The sequence below is a fragment of the Neltuma alba genome, unplaced genomic scaffold, assembly GCF_004799145.2.
Source record: "Neltuma alba isolate B1F8T4 unplaced genomic scaffold, ASM479914v2 tig00008085_pilon, whole genome shotgun sequence".
Classification (NCBI taxonomy): domain Eukaryota; kingdom Viridiplantae; phylum Streptophyta; class Magnoliopsida; order Fabales; family Fabaceae; genus Neltuma; species Neltuma alba.
In genome coordinates, this window is record NW_021634942.1 from 1 (window position 1) to 18,778 (window position 18,778).

The window sequence follows — 18,778 nt, forward strand, 5'->3', positions numbered from 1 at the left end:
AAAAACTTCTAATTTTCAAACATTTATTATTTTAATCAATTTTAATTAATTTTTTTATTTACGTAATTTTTATCAAGATTGTTTATAAAAAAGGGATGGAGGGAGTAGAAACTAAATGTTATATTCGAATAGGATTTATTTAATCTAAATAAAAGCAAGTGTTTTATTATTATTATTTTGTTTACAAGTTACGGGCAGCCCAAAGCGTTACAGTTTACAATGGAGCAGAGAAAAAGGCACGCCGTCAGAGGGAGTACATAAAATCACGCAATCAAAACAGAGGGACTACCGACTAGGGAGGAGTGGTTGCGCCGTAAAGAACAACGATTGTTTGAAAAAGGCAGCGTGTCATTCTCCTCCCTGGATTTTTTACTCTCCTGCATCTTTCTATTCCATTGTCGTCAGACTTCTAAAATATGGTAGCAATAGTTAGTAAGAGCATCATAATAAGTCCTCTTTAATTTCCCTTCAAAGCCCCATTGCGTATCTTTTTCTACATTAAAGTATCATAAAAATACGATCAATATATCTGGGAGGGAGGAGTTTTTTTTCCCCGGTTTTTTGGGGGGCCAACGGAGGTGTGGGCACCGGGCAGGTTGCGGTGAACACCAAACAGTGAACGTTGGGGCGGAGTGGGCCCCACGCAATGGAAACAAGTTTGTCATGCAAAAGGGGGCCCAACCAACCCGGGACCACAAGCCACCTCCCCCGGGGGGTGGGTCCCACAGACCACACTGATTGAGCCGGCGGCTGTCAGAGAAGTCAAAATTCTCGGTGGTCCCCACGCTAGTCCACTTGGATGGGCCTGATAAGCATGACTCAGGCGCGTGCTGCTCTATGGTCCCCCCGGTGTTGTGGTCCAAGGCCTTGAGCGTGAGACGCGCGTCCTGGAGTCCCTGTCCCGCGAGTGGCCGATTCCCACCCGACGTAACTGATGGTCCCCTCCGCGCCCTCCCTCCCCCCGCAAGGCTCTGATCGTCTACCGACAAATTACCGGCTATCGCCAGTGTGCCAACTCCTACTAAGTACTAATAGCGCCCGGAGGCTTCTGGTTCTTGGCCCTGGAGCCGCAGAACCAGAGTGCATTCACCACCTGTTTCCCACTTCTTATTTTTTTTTTTTCCTCTTTCGATCCTACAATTGGCATGTCCTCGTTGCATTCACTTTGCATCATACTTGGTACTCCCTCGTGTTTTTATTATAAGAGACATTTAATACTTATAGCATGTTCCTATATATAAGAGACACTTAAATTGTCTCTACTTTTTATGTTGATTTTCTATTTTACCCATATTTATTTTGTCTCCAATTCACACTCTCTCTTCCTCCACTTCTCTTCTCTCTTTTAATAATTTAATTGTTTTCTCTCATGTTCTCTCTCCTTATTAATGAGGGCATTTTTAGGAAAAAAATTATACTATTTACACATTGATTGCTCTTAACTAATTTTAACTACTTTTTTTATCAATGTAATTCGGTTATTCGTCTCTTATAACAAGGGAGGAACGGAGGGAGTATTTATTTATTTTTAATTTTTATGCATTTTCGTGTGCTCCTAAATACTCCATGCTGGTGGCGTGTAGCGCACTGTCCAAGAGTCCTGGGATATTTATTATCCCCTCACACCCAAAAAACAGAAAGAATCCCATACGGGGGGCACCCTAATTAATGCGACTTCCCTTGTTCACCACCCGGCGAAAGTGGGGACTGGTGAGGGCTCTGCCTATTAACCGCCCCTGTACCTTACAATTATGTCATGGGAAAATGAACATGCAAATTGGATCAACCCTTCAACGGTAAACCCAATTCTAGGCCGGTTAGTGGTTTTAAATTACTTAATTTATATAACTGTAATAATTTTTTGCATATATTTATTCTTTTAATCTTATTTATAAGGCACTTCTAGCATATTTCATACACACAAAAAAAACTTTAAATTTCATTAACTCTTATTTAAAATTTAGTAACTTTTCAACTTTATCCCTATTTAGGGGGTGTTTGGCAATCTCCAAACCATGGTTTTCAGAAGCACTTTTCCACAAAACGAGTAAATTCCTCCGTATATTTATATCGTAAACCGTAAAACACTTCTGAAACTATGATTTGGTTTTTATCCAAACACCCCCTTAATATTTATTATACTTCATGTAAACAAAGTCAACACAATAATAAATGAGAGACGTAATTGTACATTTATACAAAAAATTTCTTTTAGTGCCGTATAACTAAGACAAAAAATTATCTTCTCTCTCTGTTCTATAAATAAGATCGGAGGAGTATCTTCCATTTTGTAAATTACGATAAGAAAACTAGTTATAAGTTATTCTGTAAAAGTTTTTACATGACAAACTAAGTGTTATATTTAGGACCGAATAAGTATTTTAAATGTCCCATAGCCCAGAGATAAAAACCTGATTTAAAATTACCAAAATCACGAGAAAAAGGCTAAAACGTCCTTCTGTGATTTCAAGGAAAAATAGAGACGAAGGTGCCATTTAATAACGCCATGGGGAAACTGGGCATGAGAGCTTTGATTGTTACTTGCGAGACACTATGAGGGCTGCACCTTACAATTATTACCATCTTATTTTTATTTTATTTTTTTAATAATATCTCTATTGAATAAAAGTAAATAAAAGTGGTTAAAATTCATAATAATATATTTTTATATTTAAACGAACAAACTTGATAATACATAATTAATTAAGAGAAAAATAACTGATTTGAAACTTATGGGGCTCTGATGTTTATGACTGTTTTTTATAAGTTTCAAGTAACTGATTCAAAAATAATAAATAATTAATTACAAATAATAATATATTAGAAATATATTTTTATTTTTAAATCTGTCTTTATAATAAATAAAAAAAGATATATGGGAAAATGTGATGAAAGAAAAATAATTAAGGATAATATTAAAAAAATACATTAAATGTTAGGACAAATCAAAATTAAAACTTATAAAATCAACCACACTTTTTCTTGAATTTGAAACTTATAAATAAAACTAAAAGGAGTATTATTTATAAAAATATATATATAATTGATGAAAAAATTTAATTTTGCTCGAATCAAAACTTTCTTTCTCTTAATTTATAAATCATTGTCAGATCTTTTTCTTCTTTCTCTTTTTATAATGAAAATTAAATAAGACGAGACTGAACAGCAAACATGTACATTTAGAAGGAGAGCTTCTCCAATAAGTGACTGGCATCCAGCAGAACATTTGACTCCCTCGTCACAAATACGATAAAAGCTCTTTGGTTTTGTCAAAATTTGCAGGAGGACATTAAAGCTTGCCTTACAAACTTCGTAATGTAACTTTCTTTTTCATTTTTCATTTTTCTTTATCTGTGGACTGGTAGTTAAAAAAGAAAACAATATGTGGCGCAAATTTTGGAATTATAATGATTTCATTAAATGTGGATACTTTAAAGAAACAACGAGTGCCATGGATAAGGAGTGAGTGACGAAAAATAATAATTTCATTGAGTGTTCATGCTTCATGGTACAGTTTTATTTCATTTTTTACGAGACTCTGAATGTTTTCTATTATCAGTAACAGATTAACCAATACATAAACATCACTACTATAGCTTAATTAGTGTATTCCATTCGATCTTAAATGAAGTGTGAGCCAGTCCAATAATTTATTTTAATTACATGCATAATAGTTTAACTTCTTCATCCTCCTTTCGTTTAATAACTTTTTTCTCAAACTGCGTATTTTTTTTTCTTAAATTAATAGAAACATTTTCCAACATAAAATGATTTGAATGAGACGTGTCTAGATAAACAAATACTTTTCCAATTCTAAATATAAAACTCATATTGTCGTGTAATTTTCACTATAAAATACTACCTCCGATCCTTAATATAAGATCCTGTTTGACTTTTATTTTGGTCCTAAATATAAGATCCCAATCCACTTTCTCTCTCACATTTATATTTTTTTTCTAAAGTAACCCTTCTAACAATGATAGTTCTAATCAATACACTTGATTAGCAAGAATATTTTAGAAAAGACAACACCCATTTAAGACAAATAACTAACTCAACTTACTTCCTTAATCTCCTTAAATTAGTCAATTAGCTCTTATAATTAGGATTGGAAGTAGTAGATTTTATATTTAAAATCGAAGAAATATTTATTTATTTTATAGGTAACTAACTTGCCTTTTCCTAATTCATATGAGTTTGCCAAGAAAAGATCATAGGAGTTGATTGCGTTTCTTCTATTCGGTTTAAAAAAAAAAAATCACGTTTCTTCTAAACTGAAGCGAATGAGCAGTCCCCCCCCCCCAAAAAAAAAAAAAAAACTCCTTCATCATTGTGTATTGCAGAGGGGGTGTAATATAATCCTGACAAAATCACAAGAGATTGACTGATTTAGAACGGGGAATCATGCCTAACATCAGATTCACAATTTTTTTTTTATTCATATGTAATGACACTAACAGCAGATAACCATGGCACTGGTAAATTTACGTGGTATGAATAATAAATCATGTTAAATATATTAGCTGCAAACTTGCTTTATACAAAACAAAAATTCGTGTCATGCGAGTACTAAATTTGAAAAATTTCTTAATGGCTCGCTTGAGAGTATAATCATTCACTATAAATCTCCGTTCTTAATTACTACTACTACCTCCTTTCTTTATTACAAGAGCTAGTCTAACTTTTAATTTGATTCTAAATATAAGACTACAGTTCATTTTGTCTTTAATATTTATTTATTTTTTTCAAAATAGTCATTGTAGTCGTTGTACATGTTAAAATTTTCATCAAACAATAATTCTAGCTAATATAAATGATTAGTAAGGGTATTATAGGAAAGACAAACGTCTATTTATAACAAATAACTAACTTAATTAATTTTTTTAATATCTCTAAATTAATTAATTACATTTTATATTAAGGATCAGAAAAGTAATTTGATAAGTGCCAACATGGTGACAAATGCATAACGATTTATTTTTTATTCCATCCGGCACGGAGGACTGATGGATAACGGAGAAATGGAATGGAAACTGGCATTGACAGGTGAACATAGATCACAATATGGAAGGTTCTTGATGGGATAATGATGCTGCTGGGGATGTGTTTGACGGGATTAAAACTATATAATTTTCTAAGCCTTGTTTATAATCATGTTCAAAATCATTTATAAAATACGTTTTACATAAAATAAAACAAAACTTTTTTGGTAAGGTTATTTTATATTTTATAAATTATGATTATAAAATTATTTATTTATAAATCATTAGAAACAGTAAAGTCCCACGGGATTCTAATTTCAATTGGCAAGTAGCGTTCGATTCCAGCGAATCAAGGGGAGCTTAGGAGAGGAGGGAGTACAAGACTATTACCCCGTAGCTAGCTGGTAGTGGCCTACATAGCTTTTACGCTTTTGGAGAGCTAGTCAGCGTTGGTCAACTATTGCTTTACGGCCACTACAGCGTCGCCAGTTGTCCACCCCACAGCTACGCTTGTATGTGAAAATTAAATTATAATTTTATAGTATGCAAAATAAGAATATAAAAAATTTTATTTCAATTTGTACAAAAATAATTTATTGTTCTCAAACATCCCTTAAACTAAAATTCAAATCAATATACTCCTCTGGTCTTTAATATAGGACCCAATTTTTGAGTTGGTTTTGGTCATAAATATAAGACCCATTTCTCATATTTTTTAATTTTCTCTAAATTACCCCTATAGATACTCCCCCAACCATAATCAAGTAGAAGATGGAGAGGGGTATTAAAAAGATGATTATGGTGTTTTAGGAAAATGTGTCACTTTTCTTATAATTAACTAATTTACTTAACTTCTTTAATCTAATCAAATTAGTTAAATGGATCTTATATTAAGGATAGGAGGAGTATTAATTAATTGTCCAAAAATTACTCGTATGTAGTACGCTGCTTACCGTAATTTTGCCTGCAGAGAAGAAACGCCTCCCTGTGCATCACGCGCCTGGGTGGTTCCGCACGTTTAATTATTTTTCAGTAATTAATAAACGCAAACGCTGGCGGGAGAAAATATGAAAAAAGTTTGGGGACGGGACACTTCCTGGCCTTTAGATGAGACAGGAGATCTACGTGGCACCAATCCACGAGATACAAAACTTCCGTTGGCTTTTCTTCATCCCCTCCTCCTTATTTGGCTTTTCTCATCGCCCAAACAAAGCAACCATCTTTTCGTCCCCCGCTTTCTTTCCTTCCTTCCTTCCTTCCTAGAGCTGTCCATAAGGGCCAGCCCGGCCCTAAAGTGCTAGCCCTTGAAGGGCCAGGGCCTAAAAGGGCCGGCCCTTTAAAGCCCACATACCTTAAAATTATCTAATTATTAAAATCCGGCCCTTAAGCATGTAGGCTCAGGGCTTAAAAGGGCTGGCCCTTTTATGTTATTTTTTAAAATTTAAATTCTTTTTAATTATTTTAAAATAAAAAATAAAACAACAAAACTTCTAAGATTTTTTATCAAATTATAAATATAAGTAAAATAAATTAGTGGTGTATAGAAAAAAAAAAATTAAATGCCAATAAACTATTGTCCAAAATAAAAAAAAATCAAAATCTAACAAAACACAAAAAACAGAAAGATAAAACCTAGTAGTTAAAGATTAACAATATCAACATAATTATTATCTTTATCTTCATCTTTATCAATATCATCAAGATCAGCAATATTTGATTGTTCTTTACTACAAGTGAGCTCTTCTTCAGTGATAAAAATATTAAGGTTTTTGTCTTCATTTACCTTATCTAAAATAAAACTATTAGTAGTTATAAGTACAAATAAGAACCTGAACATTTGGTCGAATAAGAAAAGTTTTACACTTTGTTAAAATATGTAAACCGATGGTAAATGAAAATCTATTAGCTATTATGGTGATTAAAATATTAAGAATATCAGTTACCATTCTTGAAAGAATTGAAAATTGATTTTAATTGTTCTTCCACAAGTCCAAGACATTTAATTCTTTTCAATTATCTAGCTTGAGTATTGACTATTCTAGGTATTTTTCTAATTTAAACATATTCATAAAAGACTAATCTATAACTTTATAAATATATTGATAATAATTAAAAAAATAGACGGGCTTAAAAGGGCTAGCCCTTGGCCCTAAAGGGTTTGGCCCTTTTATTTTTGAGCCCTATAGGGCTAGCCCTTTTAAGCCCAATTTCTTTTTAAACCACCTAAAATACAACCCCCCCTCCATTTAAAAGGGCTTAAAAGGGCTGGCCCGATGGGCTTGGCCCGTTTTGACGGTTCTATTCCTTCCTTATTCTTTTTTTTTTTTTAAAAAAAGAACAGTGGATGGATGAATTATTTAATAATGAACGGTACTATCTTAATTTATATGATGATTATAGGGGTAAGGCTTCATTGCATCGAGTTGTTTCATTCTACAACATGTTACGTAGGCTGACACGTCAGCGAACTATTTTAATTATTAACAACACTGTATCTTGTTCAATACTATCGCCCCTCTGTAACCTTTTTTTGGATAACTCATCCTCTATAATTTTTAATTACACGTGTTTTTTAGTCGGAAAATCATGTTAGTGTAATATTAATAGTAATCCATGTAAGTGTAACCATTCAATTCAAATAAACTCTTGTTATTCTTCCGTCTTGTATTATGAAATATTTTTCATCCGAAAAATTTGTTACAAAATCTCTCATGCAAATATTCATTATTCAAATGAATATGAAATTTGTTTAAAAACTCAATGCAACCATGCTTCAGTTAGGTGTAACTTATCTTCAACAGTGTGTGTGAAATAGAAGAAATTTGTGCAAAATTGAAGAAGACCTGCACGCCACTCTCCATGAATTATACTCCAACAATTGAATTCCTCCTTAAAAAGAAAAAAAGAAAAAAGCTGCAAGTAGGGATTTTTCAATAATTTTTTCTTTTATTTTTTGCGCCAGAGAGTGAACTTGAGTTGTCCAACGTCACAATTCAATAATTAATCACGCAAAGTTTATATTCTTTTGGTCTTACTTATAGAGCAAAAATAGAAGATATTTTTTATTCTTATTTACAGGGTATTGAAATTTCTTTAATATGAATATATAATTTTACCCTTCATTTATTATTATATTAACTTTGTTTGTATAAGATATAATATATATTAAGAAAATATAAAGTTAAAAAATTGTTAAATTTTAAATAAAGTGTAAAATATATCATTTATTATTTTAAATATTAATTTATATAAAATATATTAAAACTCACTTATAAATAAATTAGAAAAATATTTCAGAAATCTGTGGCCATGGTTGACCGTTAACTATGTTCCCATGCCTAATTTATGATAGCCGATCCAGCAGTCAACGACTGTTCACCAGGTAAGCAATACTCCTCCGGTCTTTAATATAAGATCCATTTAACTAATTTGATTAAATTAAAAAAGTTAGGTAAGTTAGTTAATTACAGGAAAAGTGACACAATTTTCCTAAAACATCATAATCATCTTTCTTAATACTCCTCCTCTCTCCCTCTTCTACTTGATTATGGTTGAGAGAGTATTCATATGGGTAATTTAGAGAAAATTGCTAAATATGAAAAATGAGTCTTATATTTAGAACCAAAATCAACTCAAGAATTAGGTCCTATATTAAAAACCGGAAGAGTATATTCGACTTGAGGTACATTTTTTAACCAGAGGTTTAGTAGCCATAAATTAAACTTAACCACTTAGTGCGGATTGGCTTATTTAAATATTTGGATTGGTCTGCTTAAGTGTTTATAAGCATAATTTTGTAAATTACCATTGAAAAAGAGCCCTTAGAAGTCATAAATGATTCATTCCAAGAGCAGAGAATAAAAAGAGCTGAACCATAATGACCCCAAGAAATCAGCCAGGCAAAACCATATGCTGGGGGGAGTTTTGCTGCTTAAAAAAATTAAAAACACACAGACGTATCACGGCGACAAATATAAATAAAATAAAAATAAAAATCATGTATGGTAAGCGGGTAACTAGTATAAAAATGAGTAAATAATCAACGAACGAGGAGGGCCTTACATACCAAAAAGCAGTTTTCCGACCAGACATAATACAAGAGACATCTGAAAACCGCTACGATAAGGACAAAACCGCCTCTTGCCGGGGTCTCACTATCCTCTCTATTTTGGAACCATTAATATCCGTTTATAGTAAGCCCTCATCTCTTCCCTCTCTGCACTCCTCTCTCTCCTCCTCCTCCCCTGCCTTCTTCCCTGTCTAAAACTACACGCCACATCTCTCTTTGTAATCCTTCACCTGCTTCGCCAAACACTCCTTCTTCATGGAGAGATGGTCTGAACTCACGGCGAAATATTGAGGTCGCGTGCTCTGAGGCTGTGTTTCTTATATGGCGTACCACAACCATCATCTCTCTCAAGACCTGCCGCTCCACCATTTCACAGAGCAATCTCATCACCAGCAGCAGCAGAACCAGGCGCTGACTGATAACTCCTTGCGGACGATATTGCAGGACCCGACCAGTAAGGCCGGCTCCGATCCCCACCAACACCACCACCCGCTTCAAACCGCTCCCAATTGGCTCAACAACGCTCTCCTCCGAACTCACTACACCGACAATAACAACGGCAACAACAGTAACAGAACTGCTCCTAACAATACCAACGCCACCAATTTCCTCAACCTCCATACCGCCGCCTCCGACTCCACCGGAGCTGCTTCCCAATCCTCCAGCCAATGGCTGGCACGCCCGATCCTCCACCGGAATCATAGCGACGTCATTGACGACGTCACCGCCGGGGACTCTATCATCGCCGGTGCGACTTTGTCCCATGAGTCCGCGGATTTAAAGGCGACCGGTGACAACCTCAACAGCAAGGGCGAGGCGGTGGTGGTGGACAGCTCCGGCGCCACCGGGGACGGTTTGATGAACTGGCAGAATGCTCGCTTCAAGGCGGAGATTCTTGCCCACCCGCTGTACGAACAGCTGCTATCGGCACACGTGGCGTGCCTGCGGATCGCCACGCCGGTTGACCAGCTGCCGAGGATCGATGCTCAACTGGCTCAGTCGCAGAATGTGGTTGCCAAGTACTCGGCGTTGGGACACGGGAGCCAGAGCATGGTTGGGGACGATAAGGAACTCGATCAGTTCATGGTATCTTCTAGAATCCTCTGTCATTTATCTATTAATCAATTAAACTTTTCTTTGAGGCTAATCAAAAGTTGGTTGTTGCTATTTGCATCAAGGGTTGGAAAGCACTATTAATTGGAGCTCATTAAAAAACTTTCTAGTTTCCAGATAAAATATTAATTTGAATTGCTTGCTGTGGAGAATTTAAATCTGACGTCCTTTTGGATGATTGTTCAAGCGAGATGAATTTGAATTTATGATCAATGGAAACTAAATGAGGAAGCTTAAAAATATTGGACGTTTTCATCCCAATTTGGGAACTGGATGTAAAACAGGGTTTTTTCACTCCACATGAAAATGCAGCAGGAGTAAAATCTATCATTAATGTGCCGGAGATATTACATAAATATGTTAATGGAAAGCAAATCGACTTGGAAAATCTTTAATCTCCATCTTAGACGGAATAGACCTTCGAAGAAGATTTATCTGATGCTCCGATAAGAAATGTTTTGTTGAAATTTTCTGTTTATTTGTTTAGTTTCTCAAGTCTTTTACACTTTCTTCTTCCAATTACACATCCTTGTGAGGGGATTATCTTCTATTTATGAATTATTCAGCAATACATTTTTCTTAGATTTGGGTTATGCTCCCATTTTTCTACTACATGCTTTCAATAATTAACTTGCGATTTAAATCCAGTGATCCTGGGGAACGGAATGAAATTAAGCCCATAGTCAGTAATATTCTGACATATTAAGCTTTGTCATTCGAGCCATGATAGGCAAAGCTGGTGGACGTTAAAGAAGTTTATTTACCATGATATCTATACAAGGTTACAGAGCTTGATATTTTCTCTGTCGATGCTGCAGTCGCACTATGTCTTGTTGCTTTGTTCATTCAAAGAACAACTTCAACAACACGTCAGGGTCCATGCAATGGAAGCAGTGATGGCTTGTTGGGAGATAGAGCAATCCTTACAAAGTCTAACAGGTTCGAAAGTTCTCTTCTAGTGTTTGTTTCGTCTTAGAGTAACTCTAATCTGGCTGCTGCATGCTAGAAGGAAGTTAGTCTTTCCATGTTTTTTTTGAGCCAGCGGTTTGTCACGTTTCCCCTTTTCAATCACAATTATGTTTGCTGCATATTGAAAATCCTTGGGCAATTATGACTAGCGGTGCTGTGTCATCTTTTCCTTGCAACTCTAGCGAAAAATACTTCTGAATACTGCACTTCTAAATTTTTGTGGCTTAGTTCCAGCTTCTGAGAACTGCCAGCAAATGACATACCTAACTAACGAGCAAATTGCAGGGGAAAAAATAAAGGGGCCAGATAACTTCAAATTTCTCTGTATGGTATATAAAAGAAGTAGATGATACACTATGTTTGGCATTTTCTAGTCTTAGATGAGCATTGACGGCTTGTTGCCTCTAGGACAAACAGAGCGATGATACAGTTTTGAGCACGTATTACGAGTAGTATAGTAGTACTCTGAACAAAGTCGTCCACCCTTAGATCAGCCAACTTGATGGCTCATATTTGAAGTTGATGAGTGGTAAAGTTATAATTGTGGGCACATGGTGCATGAACAGGAGTTTCACCGGGAGAAGGCACAGGGGCAACAATGTCAGATGATGAAGACGATCAGGTGGACAGTGATGCCAACCTGTTTGATGGTAGTTTGGATGGTTCAGACATGGGATTTGGTCCCCTGATTCCAACGGAGAACGAGAGGTCCCTCATGGAGCGTGTAAGGCAGGAATTAAAGCACGAACTCAAACAGGTAATTAATGCGGTGTTGGTTCCCATCTTCTTTTGAATCTCTTCCCATGTGACTCTTTGGCCTAACTTCTTTTTTGCTTTTTCTACTTTCGAAATTTAGGGCTACAAGGAGAAAATTGTGGACATAAGAGAGGAAATTTTGCGCAAGAGACGAGCTGGGAAACTTCCTGGTGACACCACCTCCGTTCTTAAAACTTGGTGGCAGTCACATGCCAAGTGGCCTTACCCTACAGTAAGTTTGTCAAATCAGACCCCAACTACATACCCCGTACACATTTGTTCCATAATGTAAACAATATTAGCTATCCACACTTGAGCTGAAATATCAGCTTACTTTGCACTGTTAAACTGTAAACAATCCAAATTGAAGATCTCTGAGAGTTTCACGTATGACCTCTTTTTTTAATATTTGAAATTAATGTGATGCTCTGTTCAGGAGGAAGACAAAGCAAGGTTGGTTCAGGAAACTGGCTTGCAATTGAAGCAGATTAACAATTGGTTCATCAACCAAAGGAAGAGAAACTGGCACAGCAATCCCTCCACCTCAACGGTGTTGAAGAGCAAGCGCAAAAGGTATATCCGTCAAAATAAACCCCTTTTAATTTCTCCAAAATATTCACAAGCTTTCTCCCAACCTTAATTTGAAAAGAAGTAATGCAGGTGATAACAGTAACGCGGATCGTTACATTTAAACGGAGGAAAAACTAGAAGGATCTCTGAGTATACCTCATTCATTCTTTCTCTTGGATCGGTCTTGTTGCCTGGAAATGGAGTGAGAAAGAAGCAGACTTGTCATTGGTCTGACTGGGGAAACAGAGTAAGGAGCTATTATAATCTTCATCAGCCATTTTAACTCATGCCTCGCAGTCTGTAGGGTATAGATTAGTTTGATCAGTACATGTTGGGGGTGGGGGGGAGCGACATATTTAGGAGGTTCAATTACAAATTTTATAGCGAAGTCGATTAGGATTACTCCGCGGGCTTATGATTTTTTTCGCATATTATATAATGTTTGTGAAATATATATATTATATGCATACGATTAGAAGTCGGGGGCTGTGGGTGTACAGTCATAATCTGTGCATTTTTCCTTACAATCATACTGTTTTGTTTAGTTTTCTGAATTTTCAGGTTGTAGTAAAATTGTTATACCGCATACAGTAAGTACTTAATATTTGCAGTTCTCGAGTTTATGGCGTGTGATGATCCTTCATAGGGAAGTGCCGCATGGTTTAAAATTTTGTAATCATTTGCATGAATAAGTAATAAAGTTCGGGTTTTTTAAGGAAGTGCGTCAGGAAGTATTGTGTGTAACCACTGATTTTATAGTGTGTGGGTTCGTTTTCTTTGGACGAAACGCAACATTGAACGCGTATGTCCGCCGTAATTAGAGAATTTGGTTAAAGAAAAAGATGTTAGTAGAAGCAACGCCATAATTAAGCAAACAACATTTGGTTGATAAATAATGGAAGATTCTAGGAACTTATATCCTCTGAGAAACATATAATTTCAAGGAGGTTGGTGTCATTGCTGTTAGATGTATAGTAATTACGATTAAAAGGGGACAAAGGGGTAATGTTCGTTTCACGTTGTCAATGTTAGTTATTTGTTGGTTTCATCTTTCCGAGTTCATCAATCCCTGTGTAAAAATGAAAAGAAAAGAAAAATGAAAAAGGGGGGAAAATGCCGGGGGGTGTTTACTAATCAACGCTAATAGGTTTTATGAAGAGGAGAGGAGTGATTTTAATAAGAAGAATATTGCTCTGTGAGGATTTTATTTTATATATAGAATATAAATGAGAAATAAATCTTTTATAGGAGAGAGAAGATATAATACTCCTCCGGTACCCAATTGATTTATTTGAGGAGATTAAGGAAGTAAGTTAAGTTGGTTATTTATAATAAATAAGTGTTGTCATTCCTAAAATATCCTTACTAATTAAGTATATTGGCTAAAACTATCATTATTAGAAATATTATCTTGGAAAAAAATGCATAAATATAAGAGACAAAATAGATTGGGGTCTTATAATTAAGACCAAATAAAAAGTCAAATGGGGTCTTATAATAAGGACCGGAAGAGTATATCGTTGGCAAACAAGAAAAGATATAATATATCTCCTACATATTTTTATTTTTAAATACGGTCATGCATATTTTATAAAGATAATATATAGATTGATATTGAAATTGTAAGGATATTATTTGCATCGAGTGGCCAGAGAATCTTATCAGCAGTAAATATCATGACCCTGGCGATATCGTGGAACCTGAATAGCATATTTAAATTCCGTTCCAACAAAAAATTTCCATTTTAAATTTACGATATTTTTAATGCGAATCTCATCTCGGCTCAAATAAAAATAAAAATAAAAAACTTATCAGGACCCTGAATTATTGTTAGGTATGCAATTATAGTTGGCAAAAGAAAAAGATGTAATTATGAACGTTTATTTTCACGTGCAAAAATATTTATGCTACCTCTACTATTAAATTTAGAATCATTCCTTTAGTCATAAACATGATCAATTAATGCAAAGAATAATGAATATGTATAACATGATAAGTTTCATAAACATACACATGAATATATAAATCCCCAGACAATGGAAGGGATTAACGAAATACAGTTACAAAGGAATTAAATCTAGTTATGTTGAATAATTAATTAGCATCCTGAATTAGTGAGAAATTACAAAAGCAGCATGGTGATGACTGGTAGTGTTGTGGGCGGCAGCAGCATCATCAAAATTAAGAGCATAGCTCTTAGGATCATAATGAAACCGCAATCTCCTGGCTTTCTTGTTGGCTCTGTATCGCAGAAAATCGGTCTTCATCTTCTTCATTTGCCTGTGCCACCAGTTGTCTCTCGCTTGTTGTTCGTTTTCTTGGTCGTCGTTGCTCTGATGATGAAACAGCGTATATCCGTCTGATACGAGGAAGCACCCGCAAGACACCCTGGGCGTGCACACCTGCTGTTCATCATCATCGTAACTCGTATTCGCTTCCTCTTGCTTTGATGATTCTTCCCTCATTCCCCTCTCTGCTTTCCGATTCATATAACAAATCAAAATATGAATTTCGAAAGGCTTTGTGCGTCTTTATATAAATATATATAGAATAAATATTAATTTAACTTTCCGCGTTTGCCCATGGGATCGGGATATAATTTAATTTTTTTAACCTTGGGGATATAATTTAATCTGAACACTTTAAAGTTAATATTTCACATAAATATTTGCATTTGCTATTTTAGAGAAATCAGATTGTAAACGTTTCCGGTAGATTTTATGCTCATACATATTTTGCAAAAATAGATATTTAATCAGATTGGCCAAAAAAATAAAGATTTTGGATAAAAAGTACTCCTCCGGTCCTTAATATAAGACCCATTTAACTAATTTGATTAGATTAAGGAAGTTAGGTAAGTTAGTTACTTATAAGAAATGTGACATATTTTTCCTAAAATACCATAATCATCTTTCTTAATACCCATCTTCTTCTTCTACTTGATTATGGTTGAGGGAGTATCCATAGGGGTAATTTAGAGAAAATTGATAAATATGAGAAATGGGTCTTATATTTAGGACCAAAACCAACTCAACAATTGGGTCCTATATTAAGGACCGGAGGAGTAATTGTTTCGTTAATGGAAACGCAATATCATTACACTATTAATTACCATCTCCCCTTTTAACCCTCCTGTTATTTTTAATAAATCCTTTTATTTTTTCCCAACAACAAATCACTTTCTTACTCCTTCAGGTATATGCAAAATAACTTTCCTAAATTTATATATGCTGAAAAATTAGCTGTTATATTGCCTTATTATATCAGTGAAATAATAAACAATAGCGTTGAAGTGATCAACATAAATTAAAAGCATTGAGATATCTTTTTCTTGTTTTTAAAATCATGAGGATTATCTACGTACGCACGACCTAAAATTCAATGAGATTATGTACAATGAAGTCTAAACAAACAAACACACATACACACACACAAAAACATACACAGCTTACGAAAGGCAAGACCATATGAAAATATCAGTATTTCGCAAAGAGCAAAAAGGATCTTATCATGTTGATGGAAGATAACTTCAGGCCAAACCAGTTGGAATTACTTCACGCGATAAAAATGGGGTGATATGGATGTCAGAAATAATTAAACCGCTCATAATATTAAAAAATATACATACGTCACTGCTGGCATGGTATAAAAATAAATAAATTTATATACAAATATATATAGCTCCTATTTAGCTAACTTGATTAAATTAAGAAAGTTAAGTAAGTTAGTTATTTATAAGAAATATGACATGTGTTTCCTAAAACACTACAATCATTTTCCTTAATATCCTCCGTCCATCTTTTATTTGATTATGAGTGAAGGAGTATTCACAGAAGTAATTTAAGAAAAAATGATAAATATGATAAATTTAGGATTAAAATTAACTCAATAATTAAGTCTTATATTAATGAGAAGAGATATACCAATTACACTAAAAGAGATTAAAGGAGAGATAATTACAACTCAGAAAGAGATGATATGTACAAATATATTTTTGGCCGAAATGTTACGTGCAAATGAAATAATTAATCCCAGCCACAGCGAGGGTTAAAGGAATTCATGAAAAATAATTACAAAGTTAAGAGAGAGAACACCTGAGAGTTGAATATATATATATATATATATATATATATAATATTATCATGACCCCATATTATTCTCGAGTGTCCACGGGACTTGCGAATCGAGCTGAAAACTCAACATGCCCTTCGTCAAAATTCAGTGCATAACTCTTCGGATCATACTGAAACTGCATTCTCTTCATTTTCTGACTCATTCTGAATCTGAATCTGTATCTCAGATAGTTCTTCCACTTTGGCCCTCCCAGTATCTCTGATATTTCCTTCACCTTCTTCATCTTCTTCTCCCACCACTTCTCTTTCACAGATCCTCCTCCTACTTCTTCTTCTCCCTCCTCCGCCTCCTCCTTCTGATGCAACACATATCCAGCGGAGCGCCGCCACGGAGAGCATATTATTCGCCTGAAGCATCCACAAGCAGAAGGGCTCGACGCCCCCTCGTCTTCTTCACAGTCGTAACCCTGCTTTGATAAGTCTGCATCCATGGCTGTCACTTACGGAATGCAACTCTCGGAGCAGAGGGCTGAGGCTGTTTAAGATTTTTATCAAAATCTCAGAGTTCATCTTCGCGTACTCTTCCTCCCGTTCTGCGAGTTTTAAATGAATCCCATAAATAGATGCGGTGCTTTAGGAAGTCATAAGGGCCGATGCTAAAGCGCCGCGTGGTGTTAGGAGTTTTGGTATCGGGGTATTCGGGTGAGGTGTCAATCTGTGGTTGGACTGTCTATCGGCTTCTGTAACGGGGAGGTGAAGCTGAGTATTGGTTATCTGGAAAGATAGATTTGGCACGTTCGTAAACTAGAAGACTACGTGTGCCGGCCAAAGCTGAGGGTTATGTGGCGCCTGTTCATCTCCAGTTTGGATCCAAACACGTCCTTTGTCTTCTATTGCTAACACTTCAAAAAAAGAAAAATTAAAAGGAAAAATGCTTCTTTAATTTTTGTCTGTTGAGTATTATTTTATCATTCTTTCCTTTTGAAGTGGTTCTGTTGGGATATATTTATTTGTCTTTCAGTAGTGGTTAGAGTTGGATGGATGATTGGCTTCCTGCAGAGCTGGATTCGTCGGGACTTTTATTATTATTATTACCTTTGTTCAATTTAATATTGAGATATTTAGAGCGATTATGAAATACTCAAGCCATGGTGAACAATACTTAATTGACCGAAAGTTTTATATATAAAATAATGAATGATGAATTTGATAGGAAATTAACATTTTAATAGCGCAATCGATATTTATCTGACAAGTGTATGGATACATGTTTTTCTTTGTTTTTGCCTTTCAGTTATAATAAAATAGATGAGAGACATGTGTAATTGATACAAACTAGAAGAGTAGTTAGAGTATTTTATTCTAAATCTAATGACATTATCTGACAATGTTCATTTTTATATTTTGATTATTGTTCAGAGAGCATCTTAAATTTTGCTTGAGCTTAAAAAAAAAAAATTTATAGATTTTATGAAAATTGGTTTATTTCATAAATATTTTATGAAAAGCAAAAAAATTATTTTACATTTGGTTAAAATGATACAAATTTTTATTATTTAGTTATTTCTAGATTTTATCATATCTTTATGTATCTCTGTGTTTTTGTAAACATTTTCTCTCATATATCACAAATCTAGTTCTTTTTAGATGCTGCTCAAAATAATTTATCAGAATATCTTGATTTCTTCAATTTACAGAGAGATTTTTGCCGGGAAAAACTTCAAACAATGGGCCGGGAATGTTCATTGGGACTTCGTCCAAATAGGAGAAGGTCCAAAGTTTTTGCAAACAAGAAACGGGCCCAGCCGATTAACACGTGACTTTATTTTTTTTTTGGTAACACATGTGACTTTATTTTGAACAGCAACAAAAAAACTCACTTGCTCTTGTCAGGCCATGGATGGTTCTATGGGCGGAGGAAAACATTGAAATCCATAGTAGAAAGAACAACTTGTTGCATTAAAAATGTATCTTTCTTAGAATAATTCAGGATTTAAATAATTTTCTTATCCAGCAGAACCGGCAATTACTAAACAGGATATATATATTTTTTTTTACTAAACAGGATATGAACCCTTGCATTAAAAAAATTTAAAGATTTTATGAATAAATTAACGCGTCTAATTGGAACAGTATAAATGTTCCTGGGCCGAAAAATTGTCCTGCCCCCCCAAAAAAAATCACGAGTTAGTTAGAATATGCTCTTCTGATCCTTAATATAATACCTATTTAATTAATTTGATTAT

General features: G+C 34.7%; 3 protein-coding genes across 5 annotated transcripts; 1 reads left to right on the forward strand and 2 right to left on the reverse strand.

The window, feature by feature from the left end:
- Window positions 1–9,121: 9,121 nt before the first annotated feature.
- On the forward strand, window positions 9,122–13,178 carry LOC114753696 (homeobox protein knotted-1-like 3). Of its 3 annotated transcripts, none has more exons than XM_028942399.1 (6): window positions 9,122–10,137; window positions 10,983–11,103; window positions 11,700–11,890; window positions 11,990–12,121; window positions 12,326–12,462; window positions 12,539–13,178. In XM_028942399.1, the coding sequence occupies exons 1-6, from the start codon at window positions 9,373–9,375 to the stop codon at window positions 12,579–12,581; spliced, it is 1,389 nt and encodes a 462-aa protein (XP_028798232.1). In that variant the 5' UTR covers window positions 9,122–9,372; the 3' UTR covers window positions 12,582–13,178. The 3 variants fall into 3 exon arrangements, with proteins under 3 accessions (XP_028798232.1, XP_028798233.1, XP_028798234.1); XM_028942400.1 differs by having other exon boundaries at window positions 9,373–10,137; window positions 12,542–13,178; XM_028942401.1 differs by having other exon boundaries at window positions 9,373–10,137; window positions 12,550–12,911.
- A 1,392-nt stretch (window positions 13,179–14,570) lies between these two features.
- Window positions 14,571–14,948, reverse strand: LOC114753707 (uncharacterized). Its single transcript, XM_028942413.1, has one exon. It carries the CDS (start codon window positions 14,946–14,948, stop codon window positions 14,571–14,573), a length of 378 nt encoding a protein of 125 aa, XP_028798246.1.
- Window positions 14,949–16,612: 1,664 nt separating this feature from the next.
- On the reverse strand, window positions 16,613–17,023 carry LOC114753699 (uncharacterized). Its single transcript, XM_028942403.1, has one exon. It carries the CDS (start codon window positions 17,021–17,023, stop codon window positions 16,613–16,615), a length of 411 nt encoding a protein of 136 aa, XP_028798236.1.
- Window positions 17,024–18,778: the final 1,755 nt, after the last annotated feature.